Source organism: Syngnathoides biaculeatus, chromosome 15 (assembly GCF_019802595.1).
Source record: "Syngnathoides biaculeatus isolate LvHL_M chromosome 15, ASM1980259v1, whole genome shotgun sequence".
In the NCBI taxonomy this organism is placed as follows: domain Eukaryota; kingdom Metazoa; phylum Chordata; class Actinopteri; order Syngnathiformes; family Syngnathidae; genus Syngnathoides; species Syngnathoides biaculeatus.
In genome coordinates, this window is record NC_084654.1 from 15,357,476 (window position 1) to 15,379,529 (window position 22,054).

Sequence of the window (22,054 nt, forward strand, 5' to 3'; positions counted from 1 at the left end):
GATGCACACACGCAAGAATGAATAAATAAAAGTAGCGAACAGTATGTCGATAATAGTAACAAAGTAAAAGTATCAATCCCTCACAAAAATACTCAACTGAAAGTAAAAAAAAAATAGTGTGTTTAAAGTACTCTTGACAAGTACAGTTCATGGAAAATGTTACTCAAGTAAATGTAGAGTATAACTGCCCACCTTTGCATTTCATATATCCATGGGAATTATTTACATGAAAAATGTTGAGATCGTTCAGAAGGGCAGTTATTTTATGGCTTTACTAAGTAAACCAAAATAATTGATGTGGCATTATCATCAATCATTTATCACTGTATTTTGAGCAATCAACTCCGACTGGACAGGAAAGTGTGTGCTGCCGAGGGTGAGACTTAGCGCCACAGTAACCCTTGCTGCTTTCTAATTTCCGTCGCCTCCTGAAGAGGATGCTCAGTGCAGGCGTGGCTTTGGCAGGCGACGTGGAGGCCGGTGGACAGGAGGAGACATGCTGATAGGTAGAGAAAGAGAGTGTGCGGTGCTGGGTGTGCAGCCAAGGCTCCTGGTGTAATTGATGTAATGGCTGTTTATCCTTCCTGCTGCGTTGCCACCGTCTAATGACAAGGCTGAGCAGCAGTGGGCCCCCTCAACAAAACACTGGCACCGGCTCTGCTGGCAGGAGGCTAAGCGACTCTGCTGCTGTCGCTGATGCCTTCCTGCCCCCTGTGAGACCTTCTGACGAACCCGACACTTCCTACGCGCCTCCCTTGCTTGTTTGCTCAACATTTTTTCTTCCCCCTGGCAAACTCAAATGCTGGTAGTGTCCTCTTTGATTCCGGAGGCATCCTGCTCTTCAATCTCCCGGCAAATGACTGATTCGTTTTCATGACTCATTCTCTAGTTTGAACTGATGGTTTCTATGACTGTGTAGGTAGCATGTAAACAAAATATTTCCCTTTGTGACAGTAAGACTTGCTCCTACTGCTTGGAAGTTCAAACATTCTGTGCCTTCTGTTGTTTAGGTGAATATTTGAGTGCTAAGTAAAGGCAAGAAATTGTATAATTTAATTCAAACAGGGCGGCACGGTGGGTCAGATGGTAAAGCGTTGGCCTCACAATTCTGAGGACCCGGGTTCGATCCTGGCCCCGCCTGTGTGGAGTTTGCACGTTCTCCCCGTGCCTGCGTGCGTTTCCTCCGGGCACTCCGGTTTCCTCCCACATCCCCAAAACATGCATCATTAATTGGACACTCTAAATTGCCCCTAGTTGTGATTGTGAGTGCAGCTGTTAGTCTCGATGTGCCCTGTGATTGGCTGGCAACCAGTTCAGGGTGTACCCCGCCTCCTGCCTGTTGACAGCTGGGATAGGCTCCAGCACTCCCTGCAACCCTTGTGAGGATAAGCGGCTAAGAAAATGGATGGATGGATAATTCAGTTTTTTCTCTTCATTCTGTAGCCTTTCTAAAGGCTCAGTTACTTTCATTACGTTAATGTGGATTCCAGATATTACTTTTTTTTTGTCCAGTCAGAATTTGTCTTGCCATGTAAATCTAAATCAGTCTAGAATCAGTAGTGTTGGCTGTTGCAACTTAATCTACATCAGCACTGGGATTGTTTCTTTAACCATTTCACCTCACAGTGGCTGGCCCTCAAAAGCATCATCATAATTTTTTGTACTCTGATTGGTTAGTCAGAACAAACCAACTAGTAAAATATATCTGTAGAGATCTTCACACATTAATACATTGCATCTTTGGTGAGTATATTTAATCTTTGAAGTATTTGTTTTTTATTGCATTTAAATATGGGATAAGATAAATATGAGATAGAGATAAATATTTTTCCAGATTTATGTTGCACAGTTCTATTCTGTCGGCCAAATAGCCTCAATATTATTTATTTATTGCTAAGGCCGTGTCTCTGGGAACTGTCAACCAAATGCGTGATTTACCCGCAAAAAAATTTCATAGAGTCTGACCAGTCAAATGGTCGCCTGTTTGCAAAGCGGATGTACAGCTTGAACTTTTTAGTCTATCTTTAACTTGGACCTTTTGGGCCCTGACTGAGTGGTGGCCATATGTTTCATCTCCCAGAAAGAGGTCACAAGAGTGGTATTACGACTTCAAAGTCAACCAAAAGCCTCATCTTGGCTCATGACCATGGCAGCTGTCTGATATCATCACAGATGTTCCCTGGTAGATCTGTGTCAATAGCTAGCCTGTGTGTCATGTCATGACTGTTCGGTTTGGGACAGTGGCTCTTTGATTTGTTTTCCTCTTGCAGTCAAAGAGCGTTTTTCTCTTTGCAAGATTATATGACAGGAAAGGCTGCGGTATAAGAATGTGGCTTTCAGAGAGATTCCCGTACATTGTTTTTTTTTTTTAAACAAGATAATCTCAACAGATTCTAATTAATTCAGCCTCATATATTACATATGAAAAGGTGCATAGAACATCAATTAAATGAATTGCTTGCATATGAGATTTGGAATATGAGATGTGTTTATTAAGGCAAATTGTTTTTGAGTGACTTGGCCTGAGATCACATTGTGACCCTAAAGTCTTGTCTTGGGGCACCTTACGAATTACAGGAAGTCATTTTACCTGCATCTGATCTCCTGAGGTTGATAAGTTCTAGTCGCAGTTTTTGCTCTTGCACGTGTAGCATCCTACACCATTAGGACTCGTGTTAGCCTTTCATGAATATAACTCATGGAACTGTAATTTTCTTAAAATGATGGCTATCTTTGAAGGATACGTACAGGCGGCGCCAGATGCAGAGGACCATCACCAGACAGATGTCTTTCGACTTGACAAAACTGCTGGTGACTGAGGACTGGTTCAGTGACATCAGCCCCCAGACCATGAGGAGGCTGCTCAATATTGTTTCAATCACTGGTAAAACCTTCACACTCCTCAATTTTTCAGCTTTTGTAATGACAAGCTGCTTTATAATCACAGACTCCCAAGTGACCTATTAGTGTTATTTACATTTTCATGGCTTTTGCAGCCCAATTACAGGCCATGTTTGCCCTCCATGTTACAGGTCGTCTGTTGAGAGCAAATCAGATAATCTTCAACTGGGATCGCCTGGCGTCATGGATCAATCTGACCGAGGAGTGGCCTTACAGGACGTCGTGGATCATCCTCTTTTTAGAAGAGAGTGATGGTGTGTCTGATCAGGTTTCGCTCAAGACCATCTATGAGAGGTAAGAACACAAGATAAGCGTACCTCACCCACAAGCCATTATAGTAAAAGGAAACATGTTTTGTAGCTAAAATGGACACCATACACCTTATAATAAAATAGTGTAACCATGTGATTTAAATTAAACAGGTAAATATATAATTAAATCAAAGTTTTGATGAGTGCTTGATGCTACAAAATTTCAAGTCAAGTCATGCTCCATGCGCAACATATATTGGAGTGGTAATAAAATGTTTTTTCACAAACCATAACTAAAAAAAGTACTCATACCACATAAAAGTTAAATGAACAACAACTGAGATATGATTTGATTACATTTATTGGACTGAGTTGTTTTAAAATTTATATATAAATCTCTGTTTAACTTGGTTTTTCTGAGCAAACTTAGCTGTTTACTTTTTGGTGACAGCCTTATGAGTCCTATAGTTCTTTAGAGAACAACATTAAATAAAAAACAATTTTTTCAGCTTTAATATGTTCAACAATGGTATGAAAATTATATTCAGACATAGCTACTTACAATGTGTACTGGACTTACTTATGGTAGAACACACTTTTGTCAACTTTTGTGCTGCCATGATTGAAATGCAAAATGATCTGATACAGCAGACCTATAAGGCACCCTGGCATCTTCTACCGCCGAGTCTGTTGTCACGCCCGCAAACGTCCCTGCACCTTTTTTACATTGTTCTCTTTATCTCCACAAGTGACTGCTAGCAACGCAGCTTCCCTTCTTCTGTATTGATGATATTTTCGGTGCTACTTTCTGCACTGGAGTGCACACCACCTCAACTCAGTCATAGAGAAGGGAGAGGAAAAAAAGTTTTCAGTGCCTGTGAACAGAAAAACAAAAGGTTAGAAGTTACAAGTTGCCATCCTTGAATCCAAATTTTATCTTTGGAGTGCCTTCCATCATTGTTCATGCAGGTGGCTACAGCGAAAGGAAGACCAAAGAGAACGTTGATGGATGTTGTGAGGGAAGCCATGAGGGCTGTTTGTTAGAGAGAAAGTTGCAGAAGATAGGGACACACGGAAAGAGATGACGTGCTGTGGCGACCTGTAACGGGACAAGCTGAAAGGACAATTAGAAGACCATAAGCATGATATGTATAATTATTTGGGAAATGATTACTTATTTTAAATGGCATATTCATTGAACATAACACAAACAAGAGTTCTCAAAACACATTTCATATTGAAAAAATATCTAAATCTGGAATATACAATAAATGATTCAAAGAGAATGTAATTTTGATGCGTGACATTCATCAGTGCGTAAAATACTGAGATTCACGTCATTTTAAAAGGTCAAGATTGTCGTAAAGTGCACCTTGGACACCCATGATATTATAATTTATTGCTCGTTTGATACAGTTCCTGAAGAAGCATCACACCACTACTGTTCTTCTTACCGCTTTATCTTAGCAAGCTTCAGCAAAGAAAACTCATTAATGATTGCAGCAATTATCCAATCTTCAGAGTAATAAACAAAGGTATTTATTTATTTTCCTTATTTATTTTTCTGCCATCTTTAACTTCAGCCAGCAGGTGGCAGTAAATGATTTTTCACTCCCAACAGCCTTCAAATTGTAATCAGTGCCACAACTCTGCACTCCTCATTTCCTTTTTTTTTCATTATGCATGCATCAAATTATGCCTGTATTAAAGAGCGCAAGGTAGATTAATGACTTGACATGTTTTTCTTAGAAGCGGTCAAATTAGTCTCAGATGTCTTTGTTGGAGCAGCTAAGGGACAGCGTTGTGCGCACACCACCGCGGTGACATGACATCTTTGTGCTCGTGCAGGCACAGATGCTCTTAGGCAGAGGGCCGTCGCAGGCTGAGTCGCTGGGGTTTGGGCGCTGTTGTGCATCAGTCGCTGGCCTTTAAAGGTTGCACTCTGTCACAATACACTAGCGCCTACGACTCCTGCGGCAGGGAAGTGTCACACACACTTACTGTCAGTCGGTCAGCCAGCTAGATTCGGCAGACAGGCCTCCTCCGTCCGTGGAAAACCTCCTCATTAGAACAGCGTTTTTGTTTAATCACAATAATATTTTTTCTGTTCATGAGAGAATGACAGATTGTGATGCAATAAGTCTGATGACCTTTGAATATGATGGTCAATGTCTGTCACTGCACAGTTATAGAAAGTAAGCATAGGATGCTTGTAAGAAAAAAGAAATAAGATGCAATTTCGCAAAAACGCGAGTGTGAGCTCACATTTGCTCATTAAGCTTCATATATAATATCTTCCTGTCCCTGACCAACAGCGCTGTCTGTCTTCATCTTCCTCCTCACTGGGTGTCTTTCCAAATGGCCGCTCTGTCTCGCCGTGGCCATTGGACAAATGACGTTAATGATGATGACATTTTAAACAGGCCTCGCCTTGGGGCCTTATCTCGTGCACAAATCTTCCATTGATAAGATTCAGGTCTTTGGTTTGTGTGTGTCTTCAGATTCCAAGGCAACAATGGACAAAAACCTTCCGAGTGTCTGCGATCTTCTTCCTTTTGTTTTTGGATGTTATGCACAATCCAGACGCACCTAGATGCAGCTTCGGTACGCACCGCAAGAGAAACCTAATTACTGTAATAGATTTTTGCTGTAACACAGTAAAATATTTTGGCAATATTTGTACTTGTGCTGGTACCATTGTGAAACAATCCACCAACACAGGTAAAAGAGAAAAATAGCTATGATAAGAGTATTTCCTGTTGCATAAATTTAGACTCACTAATGTCGGATTATTTATTTGTGAATTGGCTGAATTCAAAGATAAATAGTAATTAGTGCCCTAGTGATGGAAATTCTTTGTGGGGCCTGTCATAACTGTCTATACTGGACTACAACATTACCATCCATGCACATACATTTGCAGCTGCATGTTCTAAGGGTCTTCTTTTGGTCACCCAGATTGACTGTAGCAGTACAATCCTGAGACAGTGACATTGCAATTTCACTAATTAGTGTCAATTTCGTACGCACCGTGCACATTTGACTTTTTGCAGAGCACTGAGCGCGTTTTTACAGAGCATTACTGTGCATCCCTTCAGCGTTAATAAGTGAATATATTAGTGGTGAAGTGAATGTGGGGGTGAGTCAGTCCTTATAGGTCAGCTGTCGCTCTGCATCTCAGTCATATGGCATTGGACTCTTTCTCTCTTCTCCTTGTTATAAGATTTTTTGAAGAACATTTGCATTTTGTAAATCACAGACTGGATAAATTAGACCTAATGACCCGTAGGTTGTTTTTGAATGCTACTTTAAGTATTGGAAAAAAAAAAAGACTGCATGTTTAAACCTTGTTAGGTGATGTTAAAATTTAATACTGTATCTTTAATCTGGGTTAGCCAATGCATGGCTAAGTGGTAGGCAAATATTTTGAACACAGATCTACTTGGTGATGACAGACACTCTTTGTGATATCCCATCTCTAAGCATGAGGATGAATAAATAATTATCATTAAACAAAGGTGCCTGAAAAACTTCCGAGTTAAGCAATTACAGTTTAACCTTGAAAAATGCAAAATATAAAGGCAATACATTTAGTAATATTTTTACAGTATTTATTGTACTGTTCGAAAAAAGAAAAAGACCTTCCTCTTTTTTCCACCTTGATGAAATCCATTGTTGTTATTGTTTTGGTTTCATTGTCTTGTTGCATGGCGACGCGTCTCCCTATAACTTTGGATACATTTTTCTTTAATCTACCAGAGAAAATTGCCAACCTCCACAGGACTGTTCGAAGAAGACATTCCGCAAGATGCAAACCACTCAGCAAAAAAAGAAAAAAATCAAAAGGCCACATTGAATTTTGCAAAGGAGTACAAAGACTAGTCACGAAAGGTTTTGGTACAATGTTTTGTGGAGTCCTGAGACAAAGATTAACCTCTATCAAAGTGATGGAAAGGCCAAAGTATGGAGGAAAAAGGATCTGCTTATGATCCAAAATACATAAGCTTATCTGTGAAGCATAGTGGAGGTGATGCCATGGCTTGGGGGTTGCATAGCTCCTTCTGGAATGGGCTCACTAGTCTATTGATGATGTAACTCATGACGGTAGCCGCAGAATGCTTTCTGGGAAGCCATTTTGTCTGGCAGGTTACAGAAAAAATGCATACAAAATAATCGGGAGAAGCTTCGTCATGCAACAAGACAATGACCCAAAACACACTGCCAGCACCACAAAGGACTTCGTCAGAAGGGAAAAAATTGGACGGTCTTAGCCTGTCAATCGCCAGACATTAATCAAATAAAGCCATTCATTTTACAGACATTAATCAAATAAAGCATTCATTTTAGCTCCTGAAGAGGACACTGAAGTGGGAGGGGGGAGATAAAAACCCAAAAGAAACAAGAACTTCAAGAGGGTGCAGTAAAGGACTGTCAAAGTATTACAGATGAAGAATGCAATGTTTGTTGCAATCAATAGGTCGCACTTCTGATGCAATTATTGCAAGTTAAGTGTTATGCCACCAAATCTTAAACACTTTTAAGTTGATTTACTAATGGCTGTTCCAATACTTTTGCTCACTTGAAAACTGGGTGCCATCCAAGAGACGGTGCTGTTTCACACATTTAGATAACCGTACATAGATGTAAATACCAATAAATGAGAGAGAATTCTGAACTTTTGCTTCATCTTCATTTTTTGATCGGAAACCCAAATATCTTCAGTATGCAACAAAAATGCCATTCCACTACCTTTGAAGGGGACTGCCAAGTCCATCATTTCGTGAAAGATGAGATTTATGTGTACTACTTAATTTCTCAGTCTTCTGTCAATCTCTGAACCTCATTTTCGGGGATGTTTTTGTGGGATGTGAAGGCTGGTTTCATGGGATGCGTCGGTCTTGGCAGTGAGTCGGGACAGTATTGCGCATATAAATCTCTTATTAGACTGTACTGAGTGTAATAAAGGACTCTCCGCTATTTGTCAAAATTGGAACTAGCCCTTGATTTTTCACAAGTATTCATCTGTAAGATGTTTGCACTGAACTTTACAAGAAATTATGATAGCCCAGAGTATTTTCACAATAAATTTTGGTTACAAACAATTCTGCTTTGGTCGTTCCCCTGTAGAAGGGCTCTACAATGTCTGGTCAGGAGGAAAGGATAAATGCGGAGTGCTAATTACTGCAATGGGCGTAGACCATTGCAGCCGCTTATCTGATGGAGAATGTGGAATCGCTTTATAACTTCAGCAGTTTAAATCATTAAAGACTGAATGAGGACGGGGTGCTAACCTGCAAATTATATGCAGTATGCAGTCAAAGCATTCAGAGTAACTCTGATTTAGAAGGGAAAAAAAAGTTCTGTCAGGGAAATAAACAAAGTCTGAGCTGTGCACAGCATCACGGTCTACCCGGAACACCATTGCTACCATTCAACACAAAATGAAGCAAGTAGTGCTTTGGACTATCTTATTACCTTTCCTGTTTGTTACTGTCGTTTTGTCTGTTCACACACTATTTGAATTTGAGCTCACGTCCTTGTGGCTATCATTCTTTTCGTCCTCCCAGGGGTCCATTTTTCTCAAGGTTTGGCTGCCATTAGAGCCTTAATGACAATCTAGCGAGAGTCTTTCCTCCTTCATTGTGATTGCCCAAATGTGGCCTACCACTTCTAAATACCATTAATATGCCTTTCTTGTTGATTTCCTTGAAGTAGTTTTGAGTCTTTACATTACATTTAGCCATTTAGTCTCTAAGTAGATTAACTTTTTGATTTTCCTCTCACGACTGTTATGGTTGAGTTGGTTGCATTTCTTCTTCTCCTCAATGTTGTTTCTGAATGACTTTCAGTTATTTGGGAATTCCAAATGAAAATTAGATTTTCCAATATTTTGCTGTTATTTTGCCCCCCCCCCCCCATTTAACATTAATTGGATGAATCCTTGTTAAGTAATGGACCTGCATGATGCACTTTTTGCATAAACTGATATGTTGAGGCACTGACTCACTCAACTGCTACCATGCTGAACAGCATTTACCTGACTTTTTAAGCTCAATTGTGACACAACGGGGAGTGCAATCGGTTTGGTGGCTTGCCTGGCAGTCAAGAGATTCATGGTTCGAGTCTGAGTTCAGGCCTTCCTGTGCGGATTTTGTATGTTCGCTCTGTTTGTGTCTTTTTTTGGGGTACTCCAACTGACTCCCATATCTCTAAAGCATGAACAGTTAGCAAACCGAATGAGGTTCACCGATGTCTCTAAATTTTCCAGAGGTATGATTGTGTATGGTTATTGATTGAAATCTCACATTGACTGGCTACCAGTTCAGGGTGCTCCTTGCTTTTCGCCCAAAGTCTGCTGGGGTTGGCTTCAGCTCACGTGCAACCCGTATGTCAACAAATACTATTAAAAGTAAATGGGTGGAACACAACACAGGTGAATTGTACATTAGTGACACCATATTTAATTGATAAAGAGGCAGTTTTAAAATCAGGCCCAATAGATTCTAGTCCAGGAATCGAACACACACTCTGTCCGACAGATGATCTGACTCCTACCTACGGCTGTCCACTTGTTAGTACCACAGGGACTGACGATCTGCCAACACGTCAATCAAATTAGAGAAATTTGACATGCCCTTTATGCCGAGTAAGCCAAAAAAATTCCTGGATAGTCCGAGACTAATGATATATATTTTTTTAATGTTGGATAATCATTGAATAATTTCTGAAATGATCTTGAACAAGTGTTATTTCATTTGCCTGTTGTTGCAGAATTGGCTAGACATCATGACTAAAAAAGCCAAGAAGTGATTGAGACGCTCTTGCAACCACAGGGGAGCAAACTGTGACAGACAGTCATGCAAATTAAATTGGGAGGCACTGTCAACCCTTTACTACCTGTCACATAGTCAGATTTCTAGATTACCTGTGTTGCAAGACTTACTCTGAAATGGTTAATTTTTCAATTTTGAAAAACTCGTCTGCGTTTCAATGAGTGCGTGTTGTGTTCAGTCCCCACAGTGGCTTTATTCTTGGATGCCCAAATCCTGTTTTCAGCTGTAAAAAGTGCCATTGGTCCACTGAGCAGGTTCCTGTTCTGCTCTGACATCTGGTGCCCTGTGTGTGCCAAGATACCCCTGCTGCACCTAGAAGTGGGTTTTTGGCACCGCACCTGAATCTTCTTATCATTACACGAACCCACATACACACAACCTAATGGATGCTGCAGACTTGACCACATGTTCGCACCAGAGTTGTGGTAAAAGTGCTAATATACAAACTATCTTTGCCAATGCATTTGAACATATGTCCTCATCTAGTCAGACCTAAAACTGGTGCTTATGGTTCTTGCCTCATAGACACACTCGTTCTCTCACCAGTAAGAGAGCATATGTCACCCTCAATTCCTCAGAGAATCTGTGTAATTAATCAGACCCTGCGATGCCGGCTGCGTTCAACAAACAAACACGTTCACACAGTGCAGGAAGCAGAACTCTGCAAACAAAATTGCTGTCAGGTGAGGTTAAGGACAAGATCTGAGAGTTGGGATTAAAATGGCATTGCAGGCTGAATTATTAAAGACTGTAGTAGTTTTGTTTCCTGCTATCTCCACTTCATCTCACTTCGGGCCTTATGCTTGGTTGCCATCTTGGGTTTGATCTTTTCAGATTTTGACCATTTCCTAAGATCCCCAAAAGTTTTCAACAGGTTTAATAGTGTTAGAAATCACTGTATTGTTCCTTACGTTAACTCTTATTGTTTTCACCATGAAACATTTGGGGGAGAACCGCAAGCCCCAAATTTAATTTGAAGTGATGGAATTGGAAGTGTTAATGGAAGAGGTAAAATCACTCTTGCACAGATAATTTCTGGGAAGCCAGGAACTGCACAAAAGCCATGTTTTGTTTGATTTAACTCGTGAGTTTTTGGCAATTGGATACATGTCCCTGCTCTGTTTAACATGATATTTTACCCTTGGGACAGCCGATCTTAAACTGCTCTGGTAGAGGCCAACAACAGTTGTTACTGTGTCAGTAATTTTCTCAGTTGCAGGCAAATGCAGAGTTGAAAAAAATTTTGGTCAGGTGCTATATCTTTGATCTCCTTGTAACTGACTCCAATCAGGCCTTAGCTCATTCAGAAACTCCAAGATTTTATTACAGAATAAACACTATGTCACAATAGTTTTTTTTAGGTTTCAAAAATGTTTGCGCTTGTGGAAAAGGTCTCCCTGCTGGCTCATTATGCCTGCACCTCTTTAGGTACTGATTTGCAAGTGTCTTTCAGATGCACTATGTCAATATGCAAAAATAAATTAAAAAAGAGAATTTAATTATACTTTAACTATATACATTTATTTGAGAAAATGACAGCCAAATTCCAAATTATATGACCTCAGAGGAATTAGTTTATTGGTACAATCTCGAGCCGTGACAATTATTTGCCCAAAATAATTATTTTGATCAATATTTTATTCTGATTTGTTACAATTATTCTTCATTTGGGGAAAATCTTTTTTATTGCCTACTTTCTAACAAATAATATGTAACAAATTTGAGCGCAAAATTAATCTTTTAAGAATAAACCATAGTTAATAATAAAAAATAAATGCCCCCCCAAAAAAATAATTTACCATAGGCTAACTGGATTAATATACTAATTCAAAGTGCAATCATGAATTGGAACTAAATGCAAACAAATGCAGTTCATGCATAAAACGCAGTAACATTAGGCGATGGGAGGTTTCATTTGAACTTTTCATTTGAAAATCCCCATCAATATAGTGAAGCGTCAAGGGAGGCTTTGTCTCCGTTTCTCTGTTCGATTGGTCAGTTGTGCATTGTCACAAACTGCAATGAACTCGACAATCGTGGTTTCTCTCTCTATTGCTGGGTTGCACGTGACGTCACGCTGGTTCATCTGGGTACTTGGCCGCCATTGTTGCAGACAAGCAGTCAGATGTCCATCGTCACCATTCCAGATTTTTTTCAACGGATGTGGAAATCGCGGCAACGGAGACATTAGGAAGCGATTTTTCTGTGTTCCAAAGATTAGATTGCATAAAGGAGAAGATACAATGGCGTTATCAAAAAAATGGCAACAAAATTGGCTTGGAAATATACAACGTGCAGATCTGAACGTAGCTCGAGTACACAAAGCAAATGGTGATTTGAAAGTCTGTTCTGATCATTTTGTAAGCAGTAAACATGTGCATTTCTAGAATATTCTACTTCAGGGCAGTCTTTCAGATCCTTTCAAAGTACGTCATTGTGCAGAGTGTACAGATGGATATCTTCACAAAGTTTTATCTTCTGTACATATCTAGCTTTGACGACATCATCGAGTGAATTAAAGTAGGCAGAAAATATCCGCCACTGCGCTTCCACATGGGTCTGTGGACGTTGCCATGGTGATGTCGTCTGCAACGCCTAGCTTGTCTGTAGAAATGGTGGCGATTAGATTGATGGCATTTTTTTTATTGCAATTGTTAATAGTTTCTTTCCGTGATAGGCTGCCTCTCCACCAACGTACTGAGAGGGCCAACTTCAAAATAAAAGCTTCATATATTACTACATTGGATATTAATGCCATTTTTAGCCTTTATCTTAAAGTCCAGTGGCAGACCTTAGGGAAGCTGTAACCATCCGTTTAGATGGCTGCTGTCTAGCTGACTTGGTTGCAGGCAGTCTTGCAAATGAAGCACTTTTCATGTGCAGCATGTTAAATGTACAAAATCGCCGACGATCAGCGTAATTTAATAATGGCTGCCAAAATTGTGATCATGTTTAAAATTTGATTAATTGTACAGCCCTTGTTCAACTGTACATTGATTGAGCCCTCACTTTTATACGAGACAACCACTTCTCGGACGCTTTGAAACTTTTTTCTTTTTGAAATCACACCGAGAATGACTATCTAGACGAGCAATTCAGTCTTAATTAGAGACACTCTCATCTGAAGAGCTGAAACATTAAGATGACACTCTTCATTCAGGGTTACTTTAATTATTGTAATTTGCTTGCAATTATGTGCTGGGATAAAATTGCCGCTCCAGCGCTCTTGTGGGTGGGAGATTTCCTTTATGTGAAATCCTTTAATACGATTTCAGATATCTAGTTGTGCAGGAAAATAGTGTGACACTTATCTGTTCTTTTCAGTCAGCACGAGTGCTTTCTCAACCTTTTCCTGGCCTGAAAAGGAAGTTGATTCTTTACCATCTGACCTGTTGTTCATGGGCGTTCCAGTCATAATGTGTGGTTTTTTTGTTTAAAGCCACCGCTCTCCTTAGAATTCTTCCGTTTTTTGTTGTGGTCTGAAGCTTGCATTGTCTAAATGAACGACTGAATGAATGCATGATTCAACCTGCACCGATCTGGTACTATGTTGCTAAATAGGGCATCTACTGTACTTCTAGAAGTGCAGGCGACGCGTGTCTTTGCCTCAAGTTAAGATTGTGCACAATTTCTGTGTGTGCGCGTGTGTTAACGTGCGTATGTGCAAACGGAAAGAACGTCATGCACCATTCTTTGCTACAAAATCCTTAAAGCCCCTTTCAGTTGTAAGCTGAGGTTGACGGATTAGTCTAATTGGTCTGAAACAGGAGAAATGCTTTGTTCCATTTCAGTTCAAAGTAAAGAAAAGAATAATTTCAAATAAAAACCTACCCATCTGCGATGAACCTATGCTCTCCAATCAGTCCTTATGGATAGAAAGAGTCAAACTAGGATTTAAATGTTACAGAGATGGCAAAAAAGGATTGGCGATTCTGTCTGATATTGTCGTTTTACTGCAGTAGGAGGCATTAACATTGAATCTCCCCCCTCTTTGCTTTCTCTTTGGGCTAGAACCGCTGGAAGGTGGGAGGGATGAATATAAATAGCAGCAGAGGGTTGTAAGAGGGTCAGCGCTGACCTTTAAGTAGATGGTAATATTTGCCACTCTACCTCAGTGAGAGTCAGCTCACTTGATTATTGATATGGATCTCTTTATTATTAGTTATTGGTTCTGGATGAATAAACAATGCTTCTCGCAGACGACTTCCAAAATCAGGGAGTGCTTCCGATTTTACATTTTGTTGGTGTCCCAATGGTGTATATGTCCCAATATTTCCATCCATATCATTCATTGCATGTAACCTGTTGAGTCTAATTTACTTTTGATTTTTTTTTTTAATTTTTTTTTTTTTTTAATCCTTGTTGGCAAAACCATGTCTTTCGGGATGCTATTTGTAGTCCCTAGCTTGCCCTGTCGCTGTGCCTGACTGCTGAGGTAAGATACTCCAAATCTTCACTTTGCTACAGCCTCCATATTCTTGCTGCCGTCAATGTCTTCTTGAATAAAATTTGGCCAAAATCCATGTGTGAGAGTTGTACTGTGAATGCAGAATTTGCATGTCTTCGCACGACTCGTTTCAGTTGACGCATTCATCAATCCATCCATCCATTATCAACCGCTTCTCCAGGTCGGGTCGCGGGGGAGGTAGCTTAAGCAGGGATACCCAGACTTCCCTTTCCCCAGCCACTTCTTCCACCTCTTCCGGAGGGATCCCGAGGTGTTCCCAACCCAGCCGAGAGACAAAGTTTCTCTAGCGTGTCCTGGGTCGTCCTCGAGGTCTCTTTCTGGTGGGACATGCCTGGAACACCTCATCAGGGAGGCGTCCGGGAGGCATCCGAATCAGATGCCCCAGCCACCTCATCTGGCTCCTCTCGATGCGGAGGAGTAGTGACTCAACACTGAGCCCCTCCCGGATGACCGAGCTTCTCACCCTATCTCTAAGGGAGAGCCCGGACACTCTGTGGAGGAAACTCATTTCGGCTGCTTGTATCCGGGATTTTGTTCTTTTGTTCACAACCCACAGCTCATGCCCATAGGTGAGTGTAGGAACGTAGATTGACTGGTAAATTGAGAACTTCGCCGTTCGACTTAGCCCCCTCTTCACCACAACGGACCGATAAAAAGTCTGCATCACTGCAGACGCTGCACCGTTCTGTCCGTCGATCTCCTGCTCCATTCTTCCTTCACTCGTGAACAAGACCCCAAGATATTTGAACTCCTCCACTTGGGAAAGGATCTCTGATGCATTCAGTTTTTGAAAATACTTTTTTAAAGTGGAGTGGAACTCACTCAAACTGGTACTGTGCAGTGGAAAAGAAACATAACGTAATCATGTCAACACTGTGGCCTTTCAGAAATCAATGAAATGCGTCAAACGTGGACGAAGTAGGGAATAATCCTTTTCTGGTTTTATTGAAGAGAATGATATATGCCCTTGTTTGTCAATGTCTGTTTTGAAAGCAGCTTTTGAACTGCGACGCTACTGTTTAATAGTTATGATATAGTTGTGATAATTCCCTTGCCGAATGTGAATGCACCTTTGTTAGAAGTGAAACATTTATTCACACATTGGCATTCTTCCCTTTTCCCAGTTTTTGTGCGTCCAATCGTTATTTGCTCATTGTCGTTTTCCCATCTTTATCTCCGAAACAGGGCTTCCTCATTGACCTGAGGATTACCATTTCAGCTTGAGCTTAACTTTTCACAATAGGGCTTCACAGTTTGGATTTTTCATTGCATAAAAAGACTTATCTGAGATGTGTTGGCTTTCGCAGCAGTGCACATTTGTCTTTATTGTATCATACTGCCCCTCTTTCTGTAGCTCAATGACAATGACAGTTGTCAACTGGTCTGTTACGTCTATCTAACAACTACTTGTGGCCTGATGAACTCTGCAGTTAAATTGCTGCCCGCCAATTGAGCATTAATCATAAACCTAGGGTGTAGTGTTTTTGCTGTTTTTCAAGAAATGAAACCCGTTACTCTGAGCCCAGGGTTCAGTTCAGGATTTTTGAAATGACCTGGAAAAAAGAGGCTCAATTTCAGGGCTAGACATGGTTTAATCAATGAACCATGGCGTCCTGAGCCCTGCTCTCCGAAAGGCCGCTCACTCAGCTCTGTATTTATTAGCCAGTTATGTTTCCCATGAGTGTGACCCTCCGTGGCTTATGTGGGGATGCTCAGGTCCAGCTTAGTTTAAGAAAGCTTCCTTTATCGGGCTAAACCCTGCCATGAATGTATATGCAAACCAGACGACGCCACAAGTCGAAAGTTGGCACGCTTTTGAGCAAAACGGAGAGGAGATTGGCAGGGAGAGCAACGTGTCCACATTACTCGAAGCGTTTGATGCAAATCAAGAAAATGTGCCTGGATTTTTGGAAGACAAATAACGCCGCGTTGTCTTAAGTGAAAACATATTTATGCTTTCCCGCTCTGACTTTGTGGTAGCTAGTTGATATGTAACATTATTCTTTTATGGCATGCATGCCATCCTGCTTGCCCAAGGGTCTACTCTTTCCCCAGTGAGGGCCTCGCGGGCTTCATCCACAGAGTTGGCAAACACGGTGCCAGGGGCTATGACTCTGCCCGGCAGAGGAATGCGTCGACCCCGTGCCTGGTTAACTTCTTCACCCACGCACTGTTGCGTTGGTCGCGCAGCCTCTGACACCGAGGCTCTTGAGCTGCTCAAGTACAATGCACATAAGGCTTTGTCTGTTCTGTAGGCATCCCTCTCAGTCTTTGGGCCCCTTTATGGAAATGTTTGGCTGGAGGACCACCTCTTTGTGTGTGCATGTTGTCTCTAAGCACAGAGGGCAGCTGTAAAGCAAAGTCAAGTGGCACATTCATGCTTGCAGCTTCCAAACGGAGGATGGAAGGGATGGAGAGATTCTACTCATTCCCGCCAGCGTGTGGGAGGCTGAGAGGAGAAGAAAGGCTGTACTCCATTCGGCTTTTGGACCTATTAGCATTTGGATAAGCTCTGAAAGCTCCCAGTGCCTGAGCCACACAGCGAGCAGTTGGACCTAAGTGCCTGTACTGCTGTGGTTATAAGCTGGGTCCCGTCATTAGGCCTATTGTGCAGCCGTGGATGCCGGGATGCCTTGTGGCCTCCATTTCGCTTGTCACTAGTCCGCTTATAAGTATCAAACCCCATTTTCTTGGCACTCCCAACTAAAGCGTCCATCTTGTCGTTTGGCTAATCGATTGTTGATAAGAATGCCTTTGTTGCCTCGTCTGTTGGCTGTGAGGATGACTCACTGAAGTCGGTTGTGTCAATTCCCTCAATGGCAAGGCTACCGACTCATGATTAGTTATCTAGAAACGAGGCCATTTGATGTGCTTAAACCCCTTTGTCATTTTACTGTGTATTGGTCACTCTGTCACACCATTCCAGCACTTCCTCTGCTTTTGGCTCGCTATCGTTTTCCTGATCAAACATCCACTGAGTGGCTCACTCTCTCGTCTGTAGCGATGAACTGGCATGAGTGTTTTTCACTGGCCAGTCAGCTGGGACTGTCAAAATGGACCTCTGACTCTTCCCTTTTCTCCTCTTTCCTTTCCATCTGTTTAACGCGCTGATAGATGCCCTTGATTTTGCATTCTCACAATCTATCCTCTTATCTTTGGAAGAAATGCCATTTTCAGTTTCTCTGTTTTCCAGGATAAGAGAGCCCTTCAGAGCGAAAATATGAACCGTTGTAGCTAATATCCTACTAATAAACAGCTTGATTGTCTGTGGCTGCACCACGGAGAGAGAGAAAGAGAGAGAGTGAGTGAGTGAATGAGTGAGTCCCTGGCTCCTGTTGGTCTGCGTCTGCGTACCGCTAATAAACATCACTAAACCCGCTGGAAATGTGGGAAAACAGACTTCTCTCAGTCTGTACATGGGTTAGCGCAGTTCATGGGAAAAAGGAACCAAACACACACTGTACATGAGCTCATGCCTCATATTATCATGTCAACCATTGAATTCCCCGTCCTCGCGGTCCAGATGTCTGCAGGCGAATGCAGTTTTTGATAGGAACACCTGTATGTGGAGCAAACGTCCAAGTGTCCTCCCAGCAGACACCAGGTGAGCAAGGTCCATCTGTGTGCCAACATTTGTTTTTTTTGACCTTCTGGGTCTGGCACAAAGTTTTAATGGGAGAAACACTGAGATGGCTTTTTCCTCTAGAGCCCAGCTGTGTGTCCTCAAGTGCTCACAGCACATACTACATCTCTGTTTCTGCATCTGTGTTTTAGTGTGAATAATTAAGAAAGCATGTCTTTAAGTGGGTCAACAAAGTTTTTATTGTTTGCCATGAAAACACATTTAAGTGGCTCACTGTTTATCCCGCTCTTTAAGGATGTTCCTTTTCTTTACTTGGGCATTCTCCTCCGCTTGCGCATCTTGCCAGACTTGCACATTTGGTTAGAGACGTCCTGCAACCACAAGGTCACTGGTTTGTGCCCTGTAACAGCAGATGAGTCCATCACCAGCCATCTGTCCTGTCAAAATGTCCTTGAACGGGAAGGTGGACCCCTACCTGCCTGTTTGCAATAAGCCGGCCGGATTGTAAAACCAATGAATAGTCAGAAGTGGCTATGAATTAACTTGTGCGCCGTCCGCCCATCGCTCGACTTTGAGATGTTTACCACTTTGGAATTCCTCCAGGCTGATGGACCCATTTCCACAAATGCGTTAACTGGATTATTGTAGCTGTAAGTTTGATTATTCCCTAACAATGTGTTGTGTTGAGCCCTCGCCAGATGCTGACCTCCCCCTGACTTTGAGAGTGTGCTGCTGCAATGGTAGCGCTCATTGGATAAAGTCACACATAGGCCAGCCTGTGTTCACTGGCAAAAAACAGATGCGACTCTGGGAAAAGCTCAAAATTTCAGCCCGCGTTGCCAGCATTGCACATCTAGCAAAAAGAAAGGTTGATATATGGGAAGGAGGTTGGATTAAAAACTGTGACTTTTGCTGTTTTGCATGATCACAGCATAAGGAGCCTGAAAGGGAGTCTCAGTGGAATTTATGGGTAACAGCAACATTATTGCCGCCATAAAAATGTGGAAAATGGTAGTCTATAAAATTGGAGGAATAGGTTTTCATTCCTGGTGAGGCAAGTATGTCACAACCGAACAATAATGGAAGACCAAAGCGCTATAACTGTAGGGCTTTTCCAGCAGAATGTACAATACTGTACCACTCTTGTGTACCATGTCAAATTCCAAAACCACATGTATGGTTTTCATCAGAGAAAAGAAGTGGTTAGTGTGCGTGACCGTGATGTTTCTTTACAAAATGACTGTGGCAACTATTAGCCTGGTGTGCATAATACAATGTTTTCAGTCTTTTTTTTTGAAGGTCTGGCGATTTTTTTTTTTTTTTTTTTTTTTTTTTTTTGTATCAAATAATATTTTGTTTTTGATGTTTGAACTTAACCTCGATGTGTGAGGTGCAAGGATAGAAACGTATGCGCTGAGCCCAAGCGAGAGATCGAGGCAGAGATTAAGAAAAGGCCTTTTCCCTGGTCTCGACCATGGATCTGATAAGTGTCACATTGTGCTGATGAACGAATGCTGTCATGGGCCATACTGAAGTTCATATTTGCATGTCTGAATGATCAAATTAACGAGTGGTGACTTATTGCTGTTCACTTTCATTGCCGCTTATGCGTGTGCTACTAAGTTATACGTAATTCCCCATATGAGTGAGTATTTTCAGATGTTGCCTCTTGTAAACATTTCTTTAAAACTACAAACGTGCGACCTTCCTCAGAGAAAACTTGCCCTGCGTTATAAACAAGAACTGATCTTTGATACAAGTAATACAACCGTCCCCGAACATGCTGTTTACGACTGGCTTGTGATAACAAACATCATGTTAACTGCAGCCGTGCACCATGACGCGCTTCCGTCTGCTGCTTGCTAAATTGGCCTGATTGTCATCTTCTCAGGTTTCCTCCTCTGCTCAGAGAAGATAACGTCCCTCACTCTATCTGTCCTTGAACATCCCCCTCGCTATGCTATCTTGTCTTCTCTAAATCTGGTTATCTCACCCTCTGATGAGGATGATGATGATGACCGTTACATAGAGTATCTCTTCCATCTCAACAGTGCTATTTGCTATTTCCTCTTATTTTTCGACCAGACGACTTTGTCCCATATACTGTATATTCGGCACATTCATGAATTTATCAAGACATTTAATCACTTGTAAAAAGTTGAAAACCCCCATCTGAACTACAACCATTTTTGTTACAAGTGCTTATTGTTTCCCTGTAGTAGTTATTCTCTTGTATAATTTAGTTTTTGTATACCTGCACTTATAAACAGTCTTAAGTATCGAAACAAAGGTGTGCTAGTAATTTTTTTTGTTTTTTTTTGTGAAGGCTGTCCAAGAACATTCCTACCACCAAGGACGTGGAACCCCTGCTGGAGATCGATGGCGACATCCGTAGCTTTGAGGTGTTCCTCTCCTCACGAACGCCCGTCCTCACCGCCAGAGATGTGGAGATGTTCCTGCCATGCACTGTCAACTTGGACCCCAAACTTCGAGAGATAATAGCAGGTATCAAAACATGTAGTACAAGGATATCTGCATGGTGGCAAGGGGAAGGTGTCTTTGTAACATTGCCCTTCATCATTATTACTATTTTATCTTAAAACAGATCTTGATGTTTCATCCAAACATTATATATATATTTTTTGTTTACAAGATATGATATTAAATTTACAGTGCATGCTTTTTGGTTTACAGTATGATTTTTTTCTTTTCTTATACGTTTTAAGACGTCTAAACCCCAAACCAATTGTCTACAATCCCTTAGCCAATCGGGACACACAACATGATGGAGGTTTTCCCTGAGCCAATCAGGATATACCAGATTGTGTGCATTTATATGCTGGAAAAAAAAAAGCCCGCTACACTGTAAAAAAAAAAAACCAACAACAAAAAAATCTGTGTAATAACGAGCCTGCGTAAAGAGAACCGCGTTGTAGTGAGGCAACACTGTATTGCAATAATGATAGTGTTCAAAAAATGCAATATTTGTGAAATTTGTTAGATCCAACCCTGATCCAGATTGCTTGTTGAGGGTCCTTTTAATAGAATTGCTCTTGAATAATGAAGTTCTCATTTGACGCTACAATATTCTTCTTTTTTTATCACATTTGATCATGTCGGGTCAAGCCATAATTGTTAATTTATCATAAAATTTGTGCCTGTAACCGCGGGACGAAGCTACACAATAGCGCTAAGTGTTTCTTGCCGTCCTTCACCAAATTCAACTGTGCAAGTAGTAGTAATAGAATTACAACTGTTTTAAGGAAGGAGCCAGAGTGGCGGCGCGCTTTTCATGCAATGCGTCAGTGGCCGTTTGGCCCATTTGAGAGTGTCAGTGATGCCAAGTGTGAAGTTGCTGCATCATGGTGTGAGGAGACCACAGGAAAACACACACACACACAACGTCTGTCCTATTGAGCAAATGCTGACTGATGCAGTGGACCAAACAAAGGGAACTCCTAAATATAGCCAGGTGAAACATGTTTATACCTGCAGGTTTTCAGTTCTATACGTTACCCCACGGCGAGGAAGGCCATTGAGTTCCCTCCTCTCCATCGTTGTCCAGCCGCTTTTTGGTGGCGTCCTGTGTCCAGTCATTGGGCCGCACCATCAGTGATACCCGCCCATGGGCCTGACTCACATCATAAGGCCCCCATTGTGTTCACAGGCTGCTTTGGGTCTCACTCAGTGTGTCATTCAGCTGCCACTTGTATAACCAAGAGACATTCTGGTGCCTTCTGTTTCTGGCTTCTACTTTCTTGCCAACGACACAGAGTCACTCTGTTCCCGTCGCTGGCCTTGTTTAACTTCGTTTTGGGAGGTTCCTCCAAATCTTTTACTCAGCGCCTACTCGGATTGATTGGGGAAAACAATTGCGGCAAAATTCTGTTGTGCTCATGATGAGTTCCCTTGGTCTTTTGTTTGTGTCCTGAATGTATTTGTCTGGGGCTCCATTTTCCAAAATTGTTACACGGCTTGTATATCTCATTGGTTAAAAAAAAAAAAAAAAAAAAAAAAT

At 41.5% G+C, this 22,054-nt stretch overlaps 1 protein-coding gene across 12 annotated transcripts in view; it reads left to right on the forward strand.

Moving 5' to 3' along the window:
• Window positions 1-22,054, forward strand: part of kidins220a (kinase D-interacting substrate 220a) — a 55,741-nt gene that overhangs the window by 19,796 nt on the left and 13,891 nt on the right. For 11 of the 12 annotated variants that reach the window (XM_061844059.1, XM_061844058.1, XM_061844060.1 and 8 more), the window contains exons 22-24: window positions 2,740-2,884; window positions 3,033-3,195; window positions 20,363-20,541. In XM_061844059.1, the coding sequence (XP_061700043.1) occupies window positions 2,740-2,884; window positions 3,033-3,195; window positions 20,363-20,541 (487 nt within the window). Of the gene's footprint in view, window positions 1-2,739; window positions 2,885-3,032; window positions 3,196-5,653; window positions 5,796-20,362; window positions 20,542-22,054 lie in introns of those variants that run through there. The other variant, XM_061844065.1, reaches the window with a different exon arrangement.